Genomic DNA, 23,592 nt, shown 5'->3' with positions numbered 1-23,592 from the left:
TCTGTAAAACAATTTTTAAAACAATTGTATGTTTATTGTATATGAATTATAACTCCATAAAAACATTAACCATAAAAAATGCCTGAATAATCGAATAGTGACCATTTTTACAGTTACATGGGCCCTATATTTTTAACTTCAAAAATACAATCCTTTATTTATTTATTTATTTATTTATTTATTTATTTATTTATTGAGACAGAGTCTCGCTCTGTCACCCAGGCTGCAGTGCAATGGTGTGGTCTCGACTCACTGCAACCTCCGCCTCCCGAGTTCAAGCGATTCTCCTGCCTCAGCCTCCCAAGTAGCTGGGATTACAGGCACCCGAGTAGCTGGGATTACCACGCTCAGCTAATTTTTGTATTTTTAGTAGAGACAGAGTTTCACCATGTTGACCAGGCTGGACTCAACTCCTGACCTCGTGATCCGCCTGCCTCAGCCTCCCAAAGTGTTGGGATTACAGGCATGAGGCACCGTGCCCGGCCACAATCCACTTTTAATCAGTGTAAATGGGAACCATGGACTTGCTGCATCAAGTAGAGCAAATAACATTATATGTCCACTGACACATACGAGCTCTCAGCAGTGAAATTATACTTCTCAAATCAGTGCTATGTGTGCAGTTAAGACGAATAAAGTACTAACATCAATACAGTGATTGAAATCTCATTTCATTCCTGTTATGTGCATATGTTATTTCTTTTCTTGCACTGTATATTTTAAACAAAAATAACAATTTAAAATTGGCTTGTAAGGTTCATCTTCACTAGATTTTATTTTCTAAATATGGCCTGATAGTGAAGCAAGAACAAAGACTTTATTTGAGATTACTGTGATTTTTTTAATTATAAAAATGTAATAATTTTAAAATGTGGTATTGAATTTTTCATTAATACTTTATCATTTATATCTTTCCAAATGCCCTAACATTTTTTCTCTCTTTTGTCTCTTTAGGAATACTTTGTGATCTACAATATTATTTTTATCTCTTTAGCTACATCAAGATTTTAAATTAAAAAGCGTGACACATGGCAATTTAAATTTCCATTCTAAACTTACAGAGTCATATGAGTTCTTGTCAACAAAAGACCAAATTTACCATAATTATGGATTATTTACACTAAAACAAAATAAGAAATCAATATGTAAATGTAATGTTTGTTGTAGCTAATGCAGCTAGCAATGACAGATTAGGTTCAAATAGCAATCAGTTTGAAAATCTGGCACATATGTAAATGAGCTAGGGCCTTGATGTTTACATTAGATTGTATTTCATTCAGGATTTTTAAATTGTCTCAGGAACAGCATAAAAATAAAATGTTAATCTTTCCACTATAAATATGATTTGAGCTCTCATCACAACTGAAACTAGGTTTTGCTCCTGTCCAGCTAAACTAACATATACTAATAATTCTGAGCTGCAGATTACATCATTCTTAATTAACACTCTGCTACAGTTGTTAACATCCTCCAAGACACCATGTTATCAACACCACAAGTTCTGTAACAATCTTAAAACCATGTTTAACGAAGGTTGGCCTCTTACTCTACAGCTACTTTTAATTGCTTTCTTTGCTGGCAATTAAACATGTCTAGATAAATAAACATTTGGTTTCACATAATTTCTAATAACATTTTTCATGATGATTTCAAAGTTCAGGTGGCCTTAGGTCTATAATTACTGTTTAATCAATATAGTGATATATTGGATACAGCAAAATGTATTAACCAAAGTATGTAAAATTAATCAAAATGTGGTAATTAGTGATGATAGTGATATATTGTGATGCATCAAGTAGCACATGGCAAAACTGTCAAAACACAATTCTAACCATCTAGACAAAATATGAAAAAAGCAAAGAAATATTTATAGACATATCAATTTTTGTTTCCTAGAGTAGTGACCAAGTTTCTGACTATCCATTAAATCAACCATAGAGAATACCCGCAGTTCTTTTTCAAAGTGTGATGCTAACAAGCTAATCTCAGTAGTCACTGAACTATCAATAGGCAGTAAACTGTATAAATGGGTTTGGTACCTCACTCCAATTAGATGTGTTGTGATTTCCATCAGTGCTTTAATTGAGGACAAGTTTCTTCTTTCATCCAGAGTGCATAACTTTTGGGAAATGTCCTCTTCTTAAAATTAAACACACTTTTTTTTTTTTTCTTTGAGAAGGAGTCTTGTTCTGCCACCCAGGCTGGAGTGCAGTGGTGCAATCTTGACTCACTGCAATCTCCACCTCCTGAGTTGAAGCAATTGTCTTACCTCAGCCTCCCGAGTAGTTGGGATTACAGGCATGCACCACCACACCCAGCTAATGTTTGTATTTTTAGTAGAGACGGGGGTTTGCCATGTTGGCCAGGCTAGTCTCAAACTCCTGACAGGTGATCCGCGTGCCTTGGCCTCCCAAAAAAATGAGCCACTTTTAAGTGGCCCCTTATTAAAAAACATTTACCAACCCAGTACTTTCAGATTTCACTTTTAAAAATCTAACAATGATGCTCACTACAATTAAATTTAAGTTGAACAGTAATCACAATGTACTTGAAATACTGATTATATCAATTTATTCTTGAGAGATGAAATTACTTTAAGAATAATATATCAAATCATGCATTGTTCTAATTACAATACTGGTAACTTAAAATACTTTTACGGATAAATATTGACGGAGTTCAGGAAATGCCAACCCCACAATATGACACTTTGGTATGCTGCTTACTTTGAACTGAGGGCACTTGGGGAACAGCTGACACAAACACAGGCTTTCTATGAGCTCTCCTTATCTGCCTAAAGACAGATCCTCCAAAAGGAACTCAACTGTCCTGAACCCCCACCCTAGGAATCTTATCAACCAGGGAAAATTAATTCATGTTACAGAAAAGGAGACTGAAGGCTGAAACCATACCCAGACAGATGATCACCTCTTCTTCTGAGAGCTGCTCTGAGACCATTTTTATTACCTGAGAGACCTTTTATTTGTATAATAAGACAACCTTTATTCACCATACATTTCCTCTCCTTGCCCTCTCATAACTTGTATCATACCATCCACCAGAAGCCCCACGCTCCTATTCCTTTCTGAAGCTCAGGATGCCATATAAGTTTCAATCATTTGATCATTCTTCGAGTCTCATATTTTGTGGGGCTTCTATGTGTACATATATAATTAAGTATGTTTTTCTCTTGTTAATCTGTTTTATGTAAATGCAATTTACATAATCCAGTTCCCCTTGATTTTCTGTTAAGGTAAGGTAAGGTAGCTAACTGCTGAGGTACTAGAAGTCCAATTTAGCTCGGGGCTCTCAAAACACTTGTCTTTCTGTTTTATCTTTTCTCTTTTTTTTTTTTTTTTTTTTTGAGATGGAGTCTCGCTCTGTCCCCAGGCTGGAGTGCAGTGGTGCAATCTTGGCTCACTGCAAGCTCTGCCTCCCGGGTTCACGCCATTCTCCTGCCTCAGCCTCCCCAGTAGCTGGGACTACAGGCACCTGCCACCACACCTGGCTAATTTTTGTATTTTTAGTAGAGACGGGGTTTCACTATGTTAGCCAGGATGGTCTCGATCTCCTGACCTCGTGATCCGCCCGCCTTGGCATCCCAAAGTGCTGGGATTACAGGCATGAGCCACCGCGCCCAGCCTCAAAACACTTGTCTTCTAATTGGTGGACTTAAGACTACAAATTTCTAAGTATCATTTTGGCTGTATCCACAGTTTTAGTACCTAGCAATCTCATTTATGTTCACTTCTAAGTATCTGATGTTTGCTATTATGACTTCATTTTTACCCATAAATTGTTTTGAAGTAAATTATCTGTAGGATCCAAATGCATGGGGGATTTGGGATATATGTTTTTATTATTATTTTACTTCTAATTTTATTGCATAATGACCAGACAATGCAGTCAATATGATAGTGATTCTTTGATACTGGCTTTGTGTTCTACTACATGGTCAGTTTTCTAAGTATTCCATGAGTGCTTTACGGGGTTATTAAAATCTTCTATAGCTGACAAAGATGTATTGCTAAATATATTATTATTATTATTATTTTTTTTTTTTTTTTGAGACAGAGCCTGGCTCTGTCGCCCAGGCTGGAGTGCAATGGCCCGATCTCAGCTCACTGCAACCTCTGCCTCCCAGGTTCACGCCATTCTCCCACCTCAGCCTCCCGAGTAGCTGGGACTACAGGCGCCCGCCACCACGCCCGGCTAATTTTTTATATTTTTTAGTAGAGACGGGGTTTCACCATGTTAGCCAGGATGGTCTCAATCTCCTGACCTCGTGATCTGCCCGCCTTGGCCTCCCAAAGTGCTGGCATTACAGGCGTGAGCCACCATGCCCGGCCTTAAATACATTATTTTCTGAAAGATTTTGTGTTCAATGTGGGGTTGGTCTATATCTTCTTGTAATTCTGTCCAATTTTGTAGACTTGTGCATACAAGCCTGCAATTGTCATATCTTCTTGGCAAATTGTCTTTCAACGCTATTTGCCTTAAATTCAATTTTATGTGATATAAATATTATTACTATAGTATATTCTTACAGTTAATATTTCCCTGGGGTCACTTTCTTTTCCTTTATTTTCTCTGTCATTTCTTTAAAAGATGTCTCTTTGGTAAACAACGTATGGCTATTTTTGTAAATTCTATTTGAGAGTTTCTGTCTTTAATAGGAGAGTTTAGTACTTTCTTGTTCATGGAGAATTCTGATAAATTTTATTTTTCTTTTTGCCATCATATTTTCTGTTTTCTATTATACTTGTTTTCCTGTGTTTCTGTTTCAGTTTCAAATTCCTGTTTGCTGATGTATTGACTGAGTTCCTCATTCCTTTTTTTCTTCTAGACGTATGCAGGTTATTTACTTCTTTTTTTTTTTTTAGTGTTTATTCTCTTTATTTATAACACTTATATTTAGATTTATGTTTTTAAAATGCAGACTAAAGTTAATCAGCATTTCTAGCCTTCTTCAACTGTAGTTCCCAATAACCACTATCTCTGTGTCGTCACCTCACCTCTACCCCAACTCAGTTTCTCTATCTGCAAAACAGGTAATCGTATCTACTTGTGATTTATTATGATGACTTAATAAGATAACATATATAACAGGCTTGCCAAAAAACCTGGCTTCATAAATGTTAATTACTGTGTCACTGTCACTTATCAAACAGTTTAGCTTCATACTTCCTTAACATCCTTATTCTCATAACTATTACCTATTTTCTATTTTGATGTTATCTATAATTTGGAATCTGTCATCAACCATTACTGTAACAGTACTGAAATCTAGATCCCAGAAATGTTCTCCATCTGTCTCCAATCTTCTATTATTACACCTTTCCTACTGTCTCTAAACCTGTTACCTAATGTCATTTCAACACTTAATCCCTGGGCTCCACCTGTATCTCTCTGCTATGAACTGAAGTGTGTCCCCCTAGAATTTATATGTTGACTCTCTAACACCCACTGTGACTGTATTTGGAGACAGCGTCTTCAGGATATAATTCAGGTTAAAGGAGGTCATAAGGGCTGGGTCCTAATCTGATGGGATTGATGTCCTTATAAAAAGATGAAGGGTAACCAGAGTTCTGTCTCTCTTCTCTCTCTGCCATATGAGGACATGGCATGAAGTTGGGCTTGTAAACCAGGAAGAGAGCTTTCAACAGGAACTGACTCTACTAGAACCTTCATCTTGGAGATTTCCAAATTCAAGAACAAGGAGAAATAAATGCCTATTGTTTAAGCTACCCAGTCTATGGTACTTTGTTATAGCAGCCCTAGCAAACTAAAACAGTTCCATACCCACTCTGCTGCCCAGGCTTGAGTGCAGTGTTGCAATCTCAACTCACTGCAACTTCCACCTCCAGGGTTCAAGCAATTCTCCTGCCTCAGCCTCCCGAGTAGCTCGGGTTACAGGCGTGCACCACCACACCCAGATAATTTTTGTATTTTTAGTAGAGATGGGGTTTCACCATATTGGCCAGCCTGGTCTCAAACTCTTGACCTCAAGCAATCCACTCACCTCGGCCTCTCAAAGTGTTGGGAATACAGGCGTGAGCCACCGCACTCAGTCTTTGGCCACATTTTCTATTTTGGTTTCACTTGTTTACATTTTTCCTACTTGCTGTCTCTTACTCCTTGTGCTTCCAATACTTCTCTAGTATCTTACCTTGACTTCTCCCTCAACTTCTCCTTCCTTCACCATCAAGTTTTCTGAAAACAACAGTAATCATTTCTTCATTTCTTGTTTATCCATGAAAATCTACTATAATCGAGTTCTCATTCTCACCATTCTACCAAAAATGATTTTAACAAAGTTATTAATTACTTATATTCCCAACCCAATGGCTTTTTTAATAATCAGCATCTTGGTTAGAATACACTTCAGTATTTTATACTGTTGGACATTTGAAACGAAAAACACACGTAGGCCGGCCAAGGTGGCTCAAGCCTGTAATCCCAGCACTTTGGGAAGCCAAGGCGGGTGGATCACGAGGTCAGGAGATTGAGACCATCCTGGCTAACATGGTGAAACCCCGTCTCTACTAAATATACAAAAAATTAGCCGGGCGTATTGGCGGGCGCCTGTATTCCCAGCTACTCGGGAGGCTGAGGCAGGAGAATGGCATGAACCCAGGGGGGCGGAGCTTGCATTGAGCCGAGATCACGCCACTGCACTCCAGCCTGGGCGACAGAGCGAGACTCCATCTCAAAAAAAAAAAAAAAAAAAAAAAGAAAAACACATGTAGTAGTACAGAGACATATGATTTTGAATTACAGATAGGATACACACAAATGAAAAACTCCACAGGCAACTGGGACATGTGAGTTGCTAAATAGAGATTTGTAAGTTATCTATACATATTTAGAAATTGAAGAGTTGAGGGTAGATATCAGGGAGAAGGTACAATAAGAAAGACTGCTGAGAAGAGAACTCTCCAGAATACCAACATTTAGAGCAGGTGAAGAAATGAAGAGTTTAGGAAGGAATCTGGGTGAAGCAATCAAAAAGAACACCAGGAATGAGTTGGTATCTAAGAATATTTTCTATACAGGAATAACTTAAAAAAGGCCTAATCATCTTAACAAATAGGTTACAGGCTACCTGAGGACACAGCTTGTTTTTATTTAGTAAGTAGTCAATAAGTCGTTGATGAACTGAATCTTTCCTGTAATAATATGAAACAGTATAATTAACAGTTTGTTTTCTCCTTCCTAATTTTACTGTGATTTATAATAGAATTTATAGTTGTATCATAGAGGCCACTGGAGTACTGCTTCACCCTTTCAATTAATTAGTGAAATCTGATTTCTTTTTTAAAAGGGCTTAAAATGCTTTTCAACTGTTATAAAGATTATGATTAAGAGTTTGCTCTTCGATTCTCAGAAAGCTTGAAATTCTGTTTTCTGAAACACATAATTTACTTTAAAAACATTCAGTTTACAATTATAGGCACTCATATGGTAATTTTGCTGCTCTTAGTTTATACCATTTCTTCCCCTAGAAAGAAATTATATTAATACAAAGACTCAATTACCAGGCACCCCCTAGTGGCAGTAAAATCAAGTTAAGAAGTTTTTTTGTTATCTTGTTTTTTAACAAGACATGGTTTGAGATACAGTTTTCTGTATGTATACTTCTTTAACAAAACTTAAGAGTGAGACGGTTTGTCAGTGAACAATTTAATAACTTTTATTTTATTTATTTTATTTAGAGACAGGGTCTTGCTCTGCTGCCCAGGCTAAAGTACAGTGGCATGATCACAGCTCACTGTAACCTCGAACTCTTGGGCTCGAGCAATTCTCCTGCCTCAGCCTCCTGAGCAGCTAGGACTACAGGTATGTGCCACAACACCCGGCTATTTCATAAAAATTGTTTGTAGAGATACAGTCTCGCTATGTTCTCCAGGCTGGTCTCAAACTCCTATTGTCAAGTGATCCTCCCACCTCAGCCTCCCAAAGTGCTGGGATTATAGGCATAAGCTATGGTGCCCGGCCAACATGTTATTTTATATCTACATTATATTAAATGATTAATAATATACTGTAACTAAGAGTGAATTCACACACTGAAATTTCATGCAAATTCTTAAGAATTATAAGTGAGGCAATATACGCCAATGCAAGAATATATACATAAACCTTCCCATTTTACTCTACCAATTACACAGTTGTTATATTCATTTGCCAATTCCCAAATATAACACTTAGAATCATAATTATCTTTTTTCTCCTTTTTAGATTATAAATTAGGTTACAAATTACAAATAAGATTTCTAAGAATCCATCTATTGTAACAAAATTCTGCAAAAGCAAATCAGTTTGATTCATTATGAAGTCTAGTACAAAGCAAGTTTATCTGTCTACCATTTTTGATAATATGATATGCTATATAACTTACTAGGATATTGTTTGTTTGATTCTATTATATAGTTAAGATGTAAAGTGGCCGGGCACAGTGGCTCACGCCTGTAATCCCAGCACTTTGGGAGGCCGAGGTGGGAGGATCACCTGAGTTCAGGGGTTTGAGACCAGCCTGTCCAACATGGTGAAACCCCATCTCTACTAAAAATACCAAAAATTAGCCAGGCGTAGTGGTGGGCACCTGTAATCCCAGCTACTCAGGAGGCTGAGACAGGAGAATTGCTTGAACCCAGGAGGCAGAGGTTGCAGTGAGCTGAGATCATGCCATTGTACTCCAGCCTGGGCAACAAGAGCGAAACTCCATCTCCAAAAAAAGAAAGAAAGAAAAAAAAAAGATGTCAAAATATTTTTATTTGATGAGTCACAAAATAAAACTCACAACTTAAAAATAATTATTACCATCAGCTTTTAAGGTTCTGCATGGATTTTGTTTTGTTTTTTAAATTGTCTCCCACAAAATCAGCTTTCAATATATATGCTATTTTAAAAATCTCTAGTTTTATAGAAAGATACATTGAATAAACATACTAAAAGAAGTAAACCCTGGCTTTTAAGTTATGTGTTAATAAAAAGTACATTAACATGACTTTTACATTAGCAGGAGTCTCCATTTGTCCCTCCTCCCACTATGTTTTTTGTTCACCTTTGAACTTTTCTCTCTTATTCTTCCAATACAAAAAAAGAATCATTATAACTTGGTAAAAATCCACAAAGCCAACTAGAGAAGTATATTTTAATGCTAGATAAAGTACTCATTCTCCAATAAACACTGCATTTCAGCAGCACTGTAGACTCCTGCTTGCCTAGGGAGTGAGTGACTGGCAATCAAACTAAGGTCAGCTACATGGCAATGAAGAACATTTCCATTAGCCCAGGAAGACATTTTGATAAATCCATTTAATCACGCTACTGGAAAGCAACAGACTATAAACAATGACATCTCCTGTCTGCTTTTAATTATGTGGATTACCTATTTTATGACAGTGATTACACTTTGTTAACTGACCTACAAAATAATGTTCTACATGACTAGATACAGAACCATACCTATAACTATTTAACTTAATCTCATCTGAGGTTTACATCAACATTATTATAAACACATGGACCATAAGTTTGTAGTTGGTAATTTTGTAACTGTGTGCAAATTCCACTTCCCATTAACATACGGTCTAAACATAGAAAATAAAGAGCAATCCAAGAACTCTTTAAATTCTTAACCTAAAACAAACTATTAACAGACCATCCAATACAACTACACAAGATTTAACTTTTTCAGTTCAGTGATTTCTACTTCACTGAAGCCAAATTTAATTTTATTTTTGCTACTATCTACCTAAAAATCAAGACATTTGGTAAGTGGTGGGGGGAAAAGTTGACAATGTTCAAAATTTAGGGACACAAGTCTCCCTACCACAAAAAAATCACCAAGTTGTTGTATTTAAAAGAGAAAAATTTGTATCAACAACAGAAAATCTAAAAATAACTTAAACATAGTTCTGGAATAATACTGTATGAAAAGATTCCTTATAAAAATTATTATCACTAGCATAATCATCCACTGTAGGTCAGTTTGCTTCATTAAACAATAAAAAATGTAATGTATAATTAAAAATTAAAATCATGTGATCATTGTATAAATGTATTGAGTTCCACTGTGAAAACTGAAAAAATGAGACCCTCTATTCCAGAGAGAAAATCTTAATAAAAAATTTATATCGCCAGGCACAGTGGCTCATGCCTGTAATCCCAGCACTTTGGGAGGCTGAGGTGGGCAGATCACCTAAGGTCAGGAGTTCAAGACCAGCCCGACCAACATGGAGAAACCCCATCTCTACTAAAAATGCAAAATTAGCTGGGCATGGTGGCACATGCCTATAATCCCAGCTACTCAGGAGGCTGAGGGAGGGGAATCGCTTGAATCCGGGAGGCAGAGGTTGCGGTGAGCCAAGATCGTACCATTGCACCTCAGTCTGGGCAACAAGAGTGAAACTTCGTCTCAAAAAAAAACTATATCAGGGTTTTTCAAGCTTTACTCTGCAGAGCTCAATGAATTTTCCTCAAAGGTATGCTTTCTTTAGCAATGAGAGAGATTGGAACTCCATTTATACTTTCTCTTCCTTCCAACTTGGATCCTTTCCCTTCAGTCAGAGAAGTACCATTTCGACAATTTTTAAAAATTATACTGGAGTTATGCTAAAGACTTTAAAGTGGTATAAGAGGACTATACCGTTAAAACAAACTATCCAGACCAAATTGTTTCAAACCTGATATACTTCATAGTAGTTGGTAAGGTCAAGTTTCAACAAGACTTGTATTTGATTTAATTTTGAGGTTTATATACAACTTAAAGCAATTTTAACAACTGAGCTTTTCATTTCATGTTCCCAGGAAATATAAACAACTTACCCAGCATGACTAGATGATGAAGGTGGTGGCAAATCTGGTGTAAGGACATAAAGACTGTTGTTTTTTGGCAAGTGTAGCGATTTTAGGACCGTCTGAAAAAGAAAAAATACAGCAAAAAATGAATGTTGATGTTGATTATTCATTATTGATTTTTCCTGTAATTCTTGAAAAATTGTTAATTTTGTAGTTTGATTTTTTTCATCTTTTGGTAATTTCCTAAATAGGGTAATGCAAAAGAACTACTGAATCCAAGTAACCTTATTGCCCATATATATAATATATACATATATATGGGAAATATGGTTGTATACCTATATATATTGTATGTATACAACATTCAGGTTTATGCTAGTTTATTTTATATATGTATATGCATACATATATATGTGTGTCTATATATGTGCATGTGTACACGTGCATACATATACATATGTACATGTGTACACGTACATGCATATACATATGTACATGTGTACACGTACACATGCATATACATATGTACATGTGTACACGTACACATGCATATACATATGTACATGTGTACACGTACACATGCATATGTGTGTTTGTGTGTGTGTACATATGTGAGTGTGTGTGTGTACATATGTGAGTGTATGTGTATGTGTGCATACACACATATACACACATACACATATATAAAATAAACTAGCATAAACCTGAATGTCAATATATAAACTCTTTAGCTCATGAAGCAATACAAACAGATAAGAACACAGTTGGGACTCAATTACTTTTTCACTGAAGAAGTATATCCTTGCAACTAATATATACTTCGTTTCAGGGTCATCATGGCAAAAATTGGCAATATAGGTTTTCAGAGATCATCAGACCTTGAAAAGATCACTGAGAGCACCTCAAGCCAATGATTTTATAGATGGGAAGCTATATAGCCTGAGAGGTTAGGTAACTTGGATGAGGTCTCTAGTGTTACCTATATATCTTTTACTCCAGATATCTTTTTTGTTAAAGTTCTCACTCTTTGAAATGAATAAATTACTATTGTACTACATATGACCTACTATCTTGATGAGCACAGAAAATTTCATTCACTAAATTTCTTTGCCAGAAAATTCACATACATTTCAAACTCCTAACCTGAAGGTAAAAACCTGCTGAAGTACTTCAAATATTTCTTGACACCAATACACATTAAGAAATACATTATATACCTTTACATCATAAGCCAGGAAATGCACTTATTCAACAGATATTTATTGAGCCACCTACTCTGTACCAGGACTACTCTAGCCACTGAGAATATAGCATTGAACAGAATAGCCTAAAATAAAATTCTCTGATCTTAGGGAGCTTACATTTGAGTAGGAATAAATAAGTAACCCTATATAGCTGAATGTTGAAGGTGACAATTTTTTGACTAAAAATAAAGCAGGGAAGGGGGGATAAAGAATGTGGGGTTGGGGAGCTTAGCAATTTTAAACAGGGCGATCAAGGTGGGTCTCACTTGGAGAATGTGACATTTGAGCAAAAACTTAAAAGGTGAAGGAAGCAAACCATGAGAATATATAGAGAAAGAATATATTCCTTCCTGGGGAGGGGCAATCTTACACAAGCATGGAACATAAGGAACTTATTCTTAACCCCTCCATGAGAGGACCCAGCTTATTAAGTGTGCAGTCTTAATCCAAGGGTATTGAGACTTACTCTTGACTCATATTAGTTATGTGTTAAATGAAAAGAAATATATAATTACCCTTATTATTTGAAATACACTCTGGCGTTTCCTATTGTATTCTATTTCTCTTTTTTCATTTCTTTCTTCTTCTGTTTTGTTTGTTTGTTTGTTTTTGTTTAATGCTGCTGACTATAACCCACTCGATTAACTTCTCAATCCACTAATGGTTTATGGTCCATAGTTTGAAAAAAACATTGCATTTGGCAATTACCTATAACTTTACAATTTACCAGGAGACATGGACATCCTGAAACTTTATGTCAAATATGTGATATCCTTTTGAAATTGATGAGTTATCTCTATAGAGTTAACATGCAAACAAACAACACACACACACACAAATTATTTTTCTCTTTTTATCTTTCATTGTTTTACTTTGTGAATTATTGGTAAATGCTTGCCATTTGATCAAGTCATTACTGTTCTTTTTCCATGCCACTATCCAAAGATTTTCTATTAAATTTTCCCATCAAACCACATATGGAAAGATTAAATAAAACGGATACTTTCCTTAAGTCATTTACTCATGCATTCATCCCATAAACATTTATTTCAGGTCTGTTATGCCAGGCTTTAAATATACGATGATGAAAGAAACAGATATGGTCCCTCTATTAATACTGGTGTGATGGAGAATGCTGGGATGGGACCAAATTAGATACAGAAGCCTGTTGGAGAAGGTAACCTTAAGCTGAGACTTGAATGATGAAAAAGAGACACCCATGTGCAGAACAGGAGGTAAAGCATTCCAGGCAGTTGAATAGCATCTGTCAGACAAAGATGTAAAGAGCTTGAGCCTGTTAAAAGATTTCAAAAAAGGTTTCTGTGGCTGGAGCATGGAAAGTGAGAGTAAGAAAGGCTCAAGATGATGTCGTAGAGGCGAGAATGGGGTAATACAATAACTTTTAAACTATTGTGAGCAGTCTGAATTTTATTTGAAATGTAATAAAAAAGCTATGTTTTAATGGGAGAGTGATATAATTCAATTTATGTTTTTAAAAGATCACTCTGACTGCTGTGTGGAGAATGCACTGGAAGAAACACTGAAAGGAAGCTGAGACAACAATAACGAAGTTACCATATTGCTCCAGACAAGAGATGCTCATGGCCTGAATTAAGCAGTTGCAACTGAAATACTAAAAAGTGGCCATGGTTGAGATACATTTTAAAGATCGAATCTATAGAATTTACCAAAGGATTAGGTGCTGTAAGAAATGAGAAAAGACTGATGGCCAGTTTTGGATTCAGCAGTGGCTATAATCATTGTGCTACTTCTTGGGGGAAGATTGGTAGAGATATGGGATAGGAGGGAAAAATCAAGAGTTCCATTTTAAACACGTTAAGTTTGAGACACCAATAAGATATACAAGTACAAAAGTCAATTACCAGTTTGGATATGTGAATTCAAAAAAGTATGAGCTGAAAATATAAATTTGGAGGCAATGAGAAAATTAATGTCATGGGAATAGCAGAAATCACCTAGTGAAGAGTACATAGAAATAAGTAACTGAGGCTGGGTGCCATGGCTCATGCCTGTAATCTCAGCACTTTGGAAGGCCAAGGCAGGAGGACTGCATGAGTCCAGGAATTCAGGATCAGTCTGGAAAACATAGCAAGACCCTGTCTCTACAAAAATTAAAAAAAAAAAAAAATTAGCCAGGCGTGGTGCACATCTATAGTCCTAGCTACTTAGAAGGCTGAGGTAGAAGGATCACTTGAGTCTAGGAGGTCAAGGCAGCAATGAGCCATGATTGTACTGCTGCACTCCAGCCTAAGCAACAGGGTGAGAACTCATCTCATAAAAAGAAAAAAGAAGAAGAAAGAAGTAAATTGAAGTATTTGTAACCAAGGCTGTGTTCAAATTTGGGAGGCGGGGGGCGGCGGGGGAGAAAGACTCTTGCTCTGTCGCCCAGGATGGAATGTAGTGGCAAAATCTCAGCTCACTGCAACCTCCACCTCCCAGGTTCAAGCGATTCTTGTGCCTCAGCCTCCCAAGCAGCTGGGACTACAGGTGTGCACCACCACGCCCAGCTAATTTTTATATTTTTAGTAGAGACAGGGTTTTGTCATGTTGTCCAGGCTGATCTCAGACTCCTGGCCTCAAGTGATCTGCCTGACTCAGCTTCCCCAAGTGTTGGGATTACAAGGGTGAGCCACTCCACCCAGCTGACTGATTCATACCCACAGGTTTCTCAATGAATGAATGAATAAATAACTACAAAAGCGAACTCATTTTGGTGTTTTCTTTCTGTCAAGGTTGTTGATTTACTCAGTCAGCACTTTTAAAAAGTTTTAATCCATGCATCAGCAGGAGCGGGGGATAGCAAACTATGGCCTGTGGGTCAAACCCAGCCTGCTGCCTGTTTTTGTATGGCCTGTGAGTTAAGAATGGTTTTCACTTTTTTTAAAGGTTGGAATATAAATCAAAAGAATATTTTATGGCATGTGAAATTACATAAAATTCAAATGTCTGCATCCATAAACATACTGAAACATAATTATGCTCGATGTTTCACATATTGTCTACGGCTGCTTTCCCACTAAGAGAGCAGTGATTAACTAGCTGTATGGCACACAAAGCCTAAAATATTTACTATCTGACTCTGTACAGAAAAAGTTTGCTGCCACCTAATCTAAACTTATCTGTATCTTGCCAACCCAAACTTCCTGTAAATATCTCACTGAAATACTCAGAACATCTCCAAATTTCAAATGAACTCACATATAAGTACTTATAAGCACAATGACTGCAAAAAGCCATTCACGAAGAAGAACTGAACCAAAAGTTGAAGTTTTTATATTTTTATTTATTTTTATTTATCTTTTTTTTGAGACAGGGTCTCACTCTGTCGCCCAGGCTAGAGTACAGTGGCACGATCTCGGCTCATGGCAGCCTCCACCTTGTGGGTTCAAGCAATTCTCCCACCTCAGCCTCCCGAGTAGCTTGGATTACAGGGGCGCGCCACCACGCCCAGCTAATCTTTGCATTTTTAGTAGAGATGGGGTTTTACCATGTTGGCCAGGCTAGTCTCGAACCCCTGACCTCAGGTGATTCACTTGCCTCGGCCTCCCAAAGTGATAAGATTATAGGCGTGAGCCACTGCGCCCAGCCAAAAGTTGAAAATTCTAAGTTTATGCCTGGCCATTAAAATGACCCAGTAACTAATGTGAAAACATTCAATAATTATTTCCACCTCAAACATCTAAAACTCTAGAACTAACTCATTTTTGTTCCTTCTTTCTCTACTCTCTCTGGAAGAAAAAAAAGTGTGTAAGCCCAGGTGCAGCAGCTCACACCTATAATCCCAGCACTTTGGAAGGCCGAGGCAGGCGGATCACAAGGTCAGGAGCTCGAGACCAGCCTGGCCAACATGGTGAAACCTCATCTCTACTAAAAATGCAAAAATTAGCTGGGCGTGGTGGCACGCGCCTGTAGTCCCAGCTACTTGGGAGGCTGAAGCAGGAGAATTGCTTGAATCCAGGAGGCAGAGTTTGCGGTGAGGCGAGATCATGCCACTACACTCCAGCATGGGCAACAGAGCGAGACTGTCTCAAAAAAAAAAAAAGTGTGTAAAAAATGTTATATCTTAGGTTGCTACTGGGTCCCTCAGAATAGCAACTATTTCCTTAAAATTGCAATACTCTCTGCAAATTCTTAAAATATAATTCATTCCATGCACCTGCCACTATCCAAGTCAACAAGGAAAACAACATCCTTATTTAAATTCTCCAAGTTTAAAAAATTTCCTATTATCTTTGTTCCATAATCAATACTTGACATAAATGTATACGCTGCATGTGACTTCTTTCAGACCAATATGTAATTGCTCAGAAAATTATTATTCCAGGGCATTCACTGATACTCTAGGAGGTTTGAGAAAAAGGTAAAGCCTCTCAAAAAAAGGGCCAAACTCCTTTAAAAGTTAGAAATAGGAAAAACATGCCATATACTGTTTTCATTTACAAATCTACTCATTTACAATTGTTATTGGTTTATCATGAAATATTTTAGCTTAGAAAACACTACTTGCTGATTCCTTAAACTAAATTACTATTGCCAAATCTACTACTGCCATATGTAACAACATTAATTAAAACCAATTTTTACATATCATTTAATCAATGGCATAACTTAATTTTCTTTTATTTCTATGCAATTAAGAAACTCACACTGTCTTCCACATCTCCCGTCTTCCAGCCTTTTAACAGCATTTTGGACACAGGTATCTGAAGTTCATTTTCTAGAATCTGTTTAATCTCTCCTGTATAAATAAGAAGAGATCAAATATTACTAACAAAATAACACAGTTAACATTTGTCCATATCCAGAGCTAACACTAATATGTGGCATACAGTGTACAGTCAATGACATTTGTCTGATGAATATTTCTGTATCTATAAAATGGGAAATAATATTATTTATCTTATCTTGCCCTAGGATCTGAGGATGACAAAAGATAGCATACATTAATGAAACTAAAAAATAAAGTTAGGCTGGGTGTGGTTGCTCATGCCTGTAATCCCAGCACATTGAGAGGCCAAGGTGGGCAGATCACCTGAGACCAGGAGTTCAAGACTGGTCTGACCAACATGGTGAAAACTCTGTTGAAACCCCGTCTCTATTAAAAATACAAAAAAATTAGCCAAGCATGGTGGCTCACATCTGTAATCCCAGCTACTCAAGAGGCTGAGGCAGGAGAATCACTTGAACCCGGGAGGCAGAGGTTGCAGTGAGCCGAGATCGTGCCACTGCACTCCAGCCTGGGTGACAAGAGAAAAACCCCATCTCAAAAAATTAAAAAAAAAAATAATAAAGCTAATATATAGATAATAATATATAGGAGACAATTTAAGCTGTATTAAAGAGAAGAGCAACAAGAATTTCAGAAAAGAAAAAAAATGTTGATATGGTTTGAATTTGTGGCCCTGCTCAAATCTCATGTCAAATTGTAATTCCCAGTGTTGGAGGTGAGGCCTGATGGGAGGTGACTGGATCATAGGGGGCTGATTTCCCTCTTTGATGCTGGTCTTGTGGTAGGGTTCTCAGGAGATCTGGTTGTTTAAAAGTGTGTGCTACCTTTCCTCTCTCTTCCTCCTGCTCTGGCCTGCTCCCACTTTGCCTTCTGCCATGAGTAAAAGCTCCCTGGGCCTCCTTAGAAGCAGATGCTGCCATGCTTCCTATAAAGCCCATGGAACAGTGAGACAATTAAACTCTTTTTCTTTACAAATTATCCAGTCTCGGGTATTTTTTATAGCAGTGTGAAAACAAACTAACAGAGAGAATTGCTACTGAAAAGTGGGGCATTGCTATAAAGACACCTGAAAATGTAGAAGCGTCTCTGGAACTGGGTAATGGGCAGAGGCTGGAAGAGTGCAGAGAGCTCAGAAGACAGGAAGATGAGGGAAAATTAGGAACTTCCTAGAGACTTATCAACTTGTTGTCAACAAAATGCTGACAGTGATATGGACAATGAAGTCCAGGCTGAGGAGAGCTCAGATGGAAATAAGGAACTTATTGGGAACTGGAGCAAAAGTCACTTTTGTTATGTGTTAGCAAAGAACCTGGTGGCATTGTGCCCCTGCCTAGAGATCTGTGGAACTTTGAAGTTGAGAATGATCACTTACGATAACTGGAGGAAGAAATTTCTAAGGAACAAAGCATTCAAGATGTTGCCTGGCTGCTTCTATACCCTACGCTCATATGTGTGAGCAAAGAAATGACCTGAAACGAACATATATATATATATATTTTTTATTTTTCTATTTTTATGTTTTTTGAGACAGAGTTTCGCTCTTGTTGCCCAGGCTGGAGTGCGATGGCGTGATCTCTGCTCACCACAACCTCCGCCTCCTGGGGTCAAGCAATTCTCCTGCCTCAGCCTCCCAAGTAGCTGGGATTACAGGCATGCACCACTACACCTGGCTAATTTTGTATTTTTAGTAGAGATGGGGTTTCTCATGTTGGTCAGGCTGGTCTCAAACTCCCAACCTCAGGTGATCCGTCTGCCTCAGCCTCCCAAAGTGCTGGGATTACAGGCATGAGCCACCGAGCCCGGCCAATGAATTTATATTTTAAAGGGAAGCAGAGTGTAAAAGTTTGAAAAATTTGTAGCCCAGTTATGTGGTAGAAAAGAAAAGCCCATTTTCAGAGGAGAAATTCAAGCGGGCTGCAGAAGTTTACATAAGTAAAGAGAAGCCAAGTGCTGATAGCTAAAACAATGAAGAAAAGGCCTCAAAGGCATTTCACAGACCTTCACAGCAGCCCCTGCCATCACTGGCCCAGAGGCCTACGAGGTGGGTGAGACCCAGGGCCTCACCACCCTGCACAGACGCAGGAAACTGCTCCCTGCATCCTGGCTGCTCTATATCCAGCCATGATTCAAGGGAACCTGGGTACTGTTTGGGCCGCTGCTTCCATGTGGTGTTAAGCCTGCAGGTGCACAGAATGCAAGAGTTGAGGCATGGGGGCCCCCGCATAGATTTCAGATGCTATATGGAAAAGCCTGGATGTCCAGGCAGAAGCCCTCATGGAGAATCTCTACTAGGACAGTGCAGAGAAGAAATGTGAGGTTGGACCCACACACACACAGTCTCCATTGGGGCACTGCCTGATGGAGCTGTGAGAAGAAGACCACCATCATCCAGACCCTGGAATGATAGATCCACTAAATACCCTGCACCTGGACAAGCTGGAGGCACTCAACACCTGCCCTTGAGAGCAGCCATGGAAGCTGAACCCTTCCAAGCCACAGGGGTGTAGCTGCCCAAGGCCTTGGGAGCCCACCCCTCGCATCATTGTACCCTGGATATGAGACATGGAGTCAAAGGAGATTATTTGGAACATTAAGATTTAATGACTATCCTGCTGGGTTTTGAACTTGCACAAGGCCTATAGCATCATTCTTTTGGCCATTTTTTCCCTTTTGGAATGGGAGTATTTACTCAATGCCTATACCCCCATTGTATCTTGGGAGTAAGTAACCTGCTTTTGCTTTTACAGGCTCACAGGTAAAAGGGACCAGCCTTGTCTCAGATGAGACTTTGGACTTTTGAGTTAATGCCAGAATGAATTAAGACTTTGGAGGACTGCTGAGAAGGGATGATTGTATTTTGCAATGTGAGAAGGACATGAGATTTGGGAGGGGCCACGGGTAAAATAATATGGTTTGGATTTGCATCCCCACTCATGTTAAATTATAATCCTGAGTGTTGGCAGTGGGGTCTGGTAGGAGGTGACTGAATCATGTGTGACGGATTTCCCCCTCTGGTGCTGTTCTTGTGATACAGTTCTCGTGAGATCTGGGTGTTTAAAAGTGTGTGCCACCTCCCCTCTCTCTCTTCCTCCTGCTCTGGCAATGTGACGATGTCTGCTCCTGCTTTGCCTTCCACCAGGAGTAAAAGCTCCCTGAAGCCTCCCCAGAAGTAGATGTTGCCATGCTTCCTGTACAGCCTGCAGAACTGTGAACCAATTAAACCTTTTTTCTTTATAAATTACCCAGTCTCAGGTATTTTTTTATAGCACTGCCAGAACAGACTAATACAAATGTGTTGTATCAGATAGAGAAAGCTTTGTGAGAGAAATGAGACTTAAGTTAAACTTGAAGTATAGTTGGTCTGCAAAAGACAGACAAACCAAAATAAGGAAGGATACTCTATACAGTAAAGAAAAATGCCAGGCGTGGTGGCTCATGCCTGTAATCCCAGCACTTTGGGAGGCCAAGGCAGGCAGATCAACTGAGGTCAGGAGTTCGAGACCAGCCTGCCCAACATGGTGAAACCCTGTTTCTACTAAAAATACAAAAAATTAGCCAGGCGTGGTGGCACATGCCTGTAATCCCAGCTACTCAAGAGGCTGAGGCAGGAGAATCACTTGAACCTGGGAGGCGGAGGCTGCAGTGAGCCGAGATTGCACCACTGCACCTAGATGACAAGAGTGAAACTGTCTCAAAAAAAAAAAAAGAAAAGAAAAAAAGAAAAATGACTGAAAGGTAAAAAAGCAAAAATAGACATGATGCTAATGAGAAACAGTGAGAAATCACAATTTTCCCTGTGCCCCACAATTATTTTTCAGGAATCAAATCTACTTATAAATTAATCAGCTGATTTCTGGCACTACACTATTTTAAAGATCAGTGAATCAGAATGTACTTATCTTTCATATATCTGCTTATGTTAGGTTGCTGCTAGTCTACAGTTTCAGATTAAAATATAATTCAATTCCATTTACAGTAAGTACATGAATACCAAAAAGACTGATTATATTACATATTAAAAGAAGAAAAATAATTCCATGCTGATGAAGAAAAAGAAGAGTGGGGGGAGAACTTATGATACACAAGTTCTATGGGAACACAACTACCTAAGTAAGCAATGCTACAATGCAATTATTCATGGTCTCAACGATACTTTTTAACTTTCCTTAAAAAGATCCCTATCTGAGCACTTTGGATAGTGATTAACTATCATAAAAATAATTCTGGTTCAACACTATAGTTGTGGAAGCAAAAACTTTAATCAATCTTGGCCTTCAAAAATGTCACTGCTGACAAAGAATCATTCTGTTTATGGAAAAAGTAGAAAAATAAGTCACAGTTTTTATAGAAAACACATATAAACATTGCCTTTTTGCTTGTGGCTGAGGTTGATATTTCTAGAGCTGCACCTGTCTGGCACTGAGTTTATGCATTTGCAAGTCTGTCCAGTACTCAGAAACCAATCTCCAGACCTGACACCACCTTCTTACACTCTTGAAAACACTCTGAGCCCTCATGACTTAAAAGAAGTTTCTTAAAGGAAAAACAAGAAGGGACTTTAACTTAAAGTCCCAGTTACTCTTGCAGAAAGCCTGGGTAACACATGAGACAAATAGCCTTTTGCTCCACAGAAAGAGAGGAATAGAAAACAAAGCTGGAATCATGACAGCAACCTGAGTTCCTCATATTTTAAAAATTACTCTCTACTGCAAGGTGGCTCATGCCTATAATCCCAGCACTTTGGGAAGCCAAGGTAGAAGGACAGCTTGAGCTCAGAAGTTTGAGACCAACTTGAGCAACATAGCAAGACACCACCACTACAAAAAATTTTTAATAATTAGCTAGGCATGGTGGTACATGCATGTAGTCCCAGCTATTCAGGAGACTAAGGCAGGAGTACTGCTTGAGACCAGGAGATGGAGGCTGCAGTGAGCCATGATCGTTGCCACTGCACTCTATCCTGGATGACAGAGTGAGAACCTGTCTCAGAGAAAAAAAAAACACGATTCTCAGCCTCAATCTCTTCTTCTGCAAAGTGGAAATGACAACCGTAGAACAAACACTTCGTTGGGTTGCTGTATTAAGTGACATAATTCATGAAAAATGTTTTGCAGAATGCCTAATACATACTAAGGAACTCAAAAAATGTTATTTTGAGTTGTATTATTATTACTACAATTAATGAGATAACATACACATAAGTGCCTAGCATAGTACCTGGGCAGTATAGGTTCTCAAAACACAGGAGTTACTGTTTTTAGGAAATCCAAAATAATTCAGGGGAACAAAGTACTGGAATGCAGCAAGTTTCAGAGCCAGAATTCATATTTGTGTCTACCTAACTCCAAAGATCTTACCACAAGATGGCACTGCCACTGCAGTATCCCACCCCAGGCCACGTTCCTTGAAAAATTGTGAAGACATGCAGATGTCATCAAGAACAAATCACTGAATCCAATAGCATACTTTTGTATTTAAAAAATTAACTTAAGTGCTTGCTTTGGCAGCATATATACTAAATTTGGAACAATACAGAGAAGATTAGCATGATAAATATGAATTTAAAACATTAACTTAATTGGATTATGATTTATATGTAATAAAACTCACTCATGAGTTTTGACAAATATATACAGTGTTATAACCACCATACAATCAAGATAAGAACATTTCCCATAGCACAAAAACTTTCCTCATACATTCTTAGATCAAACGCCTGCCCCTACCCACACTGATCCTCCTTCTCACCCTAAAGATTACTTTTGTCTGGGTTCCTTTGTTTGGAGTAATGTTTTCGAGATTTATCCTTTTTCTTTTCTTTTTTTTCATTTGAAACAGTATCTCTCTGTTGCCCAGGCTGGAGTGCAGTGGCGCAATCTCGGCCCACTGCAACCTCTACCTCCTGGGTTCAAGTGATTTTCCTGCCTCTGCCTCCCAAGTAGCTGGACTACAGGCACATCCCACCACACTCAGCTAATTTTTGTATTTTTAGTAGAGACGGGGGTTAACCATGCAGGCCAGGCTGGTCTCGAACTCCTGACCACAAGTGATCTGCCCGCCTTGGCCTCTCAAAATGCTGGGATTATAGGCATGAGCCACCGCACCTGGCCAGATTTATCCATGTTTATATGTGTACAAACAAATAGCTCCAAGTTTAGCTCTTTTTTTTTTTTAACATGAAATGGGTGTTGAATATTGTCAAATGCTTTTTCTCATTTACTATACTAATACGGGGATGTACAGTGATGGATTATAAGCTGTTAAACAAGCTGTACATCCCCATATTAGTATAGTAAATGAGAAAAAGCATTTGACAATATTCAACACCCATTTCATGTTAAAAAAAAAAAAGAGCTAAACTTAGAGCAAAGTAGGAATATAAGGCAGCTTTGTAAACTTGATAGAGGGCATTGCTGAAGAACCTACAATAGTTGATAATGAAATACTAAATACTAAGTATTTCCCTCCTACGACCAAGAGCAGTGCTAGGGTCATTCAGCACTATTCAGCATTTCTATTTGTTTGTTTGTTTGTTTGTTTTGAGATGGAGTCTCACTTTGTGGCCCATGCTGGAGTGCAGCGGCATGATCTCGGCTTACTGCAACCTCTGCCTCCCGGGTTCAAGCAATTCTCCTGCCTCAGCCTCCCATGTAGCTGGGACTACAGGCACGTGCCACCACACCTGACAAATTTTTGTATTTTTAGTAGAAACAGGGTTTCACCACGTTGGCCAGGCTGGTCTTGAACTCCTGACCTCATGGTCCACCCACCTCGGCCTCCCAAAGTGCTGGG

The 23,592-nt window shown here is 38.3% G+C and overlaps 1 protein-coding gene and 1 pseudogene across 2 annotated transcripts in view; one reads left to right on the top strand and one right to left on the bottom strand.

Moving 5' to 3' along the window:
* Positions 1–23,592, bottom strand: part of FAF1 (Fas associated factor 1) — a 511,731-nt gene that overhangs the window by 284,908 nt on the left and 203,231 nt on the right. For both annotated transcript variants that reach the window (XM_019018242.3, XM_055348410.2), the window contains exons 5-6: positions 16,718–16,809; positions 10,834–10,925 (exon numbers count right to left, since the gene is read on the bottom strand). In XM_019018242.3, the coding sequence (XP_018873787.1) occupies positions 10,834–10,925; positions 16,718–16,809 (184 nt within the window). The remainder of the gene's footprint in view (positions 1–10,833; positions 10,926–16,717; positions 16,810–23,592) is intronic.
* On the top strand, positions 22,292–22,391 carry LOC115932264 (uncharacterized; annotated as a pseudogene).

Source organism: Gorilla gorilla, chromosome 1 (assembly GCF_029281585.2).
Source record: "Gorilla gorilla gorilla isolate KB3781 chromosome 1, NHGRI_mGorGor1-v2.1_pri, whole genome shotgun sequence".
Classification (NCBI taxonomy): Eukaryota; Metazoa; Chordata; class Mammalia; order Primates; family Hominidae; genus Gorilla; species Gorilla gorilla.
Note: the sequence above shows the minus strand (reverse complement) of the source record. Positions and strands in the feature narration are given on the sequence as shown.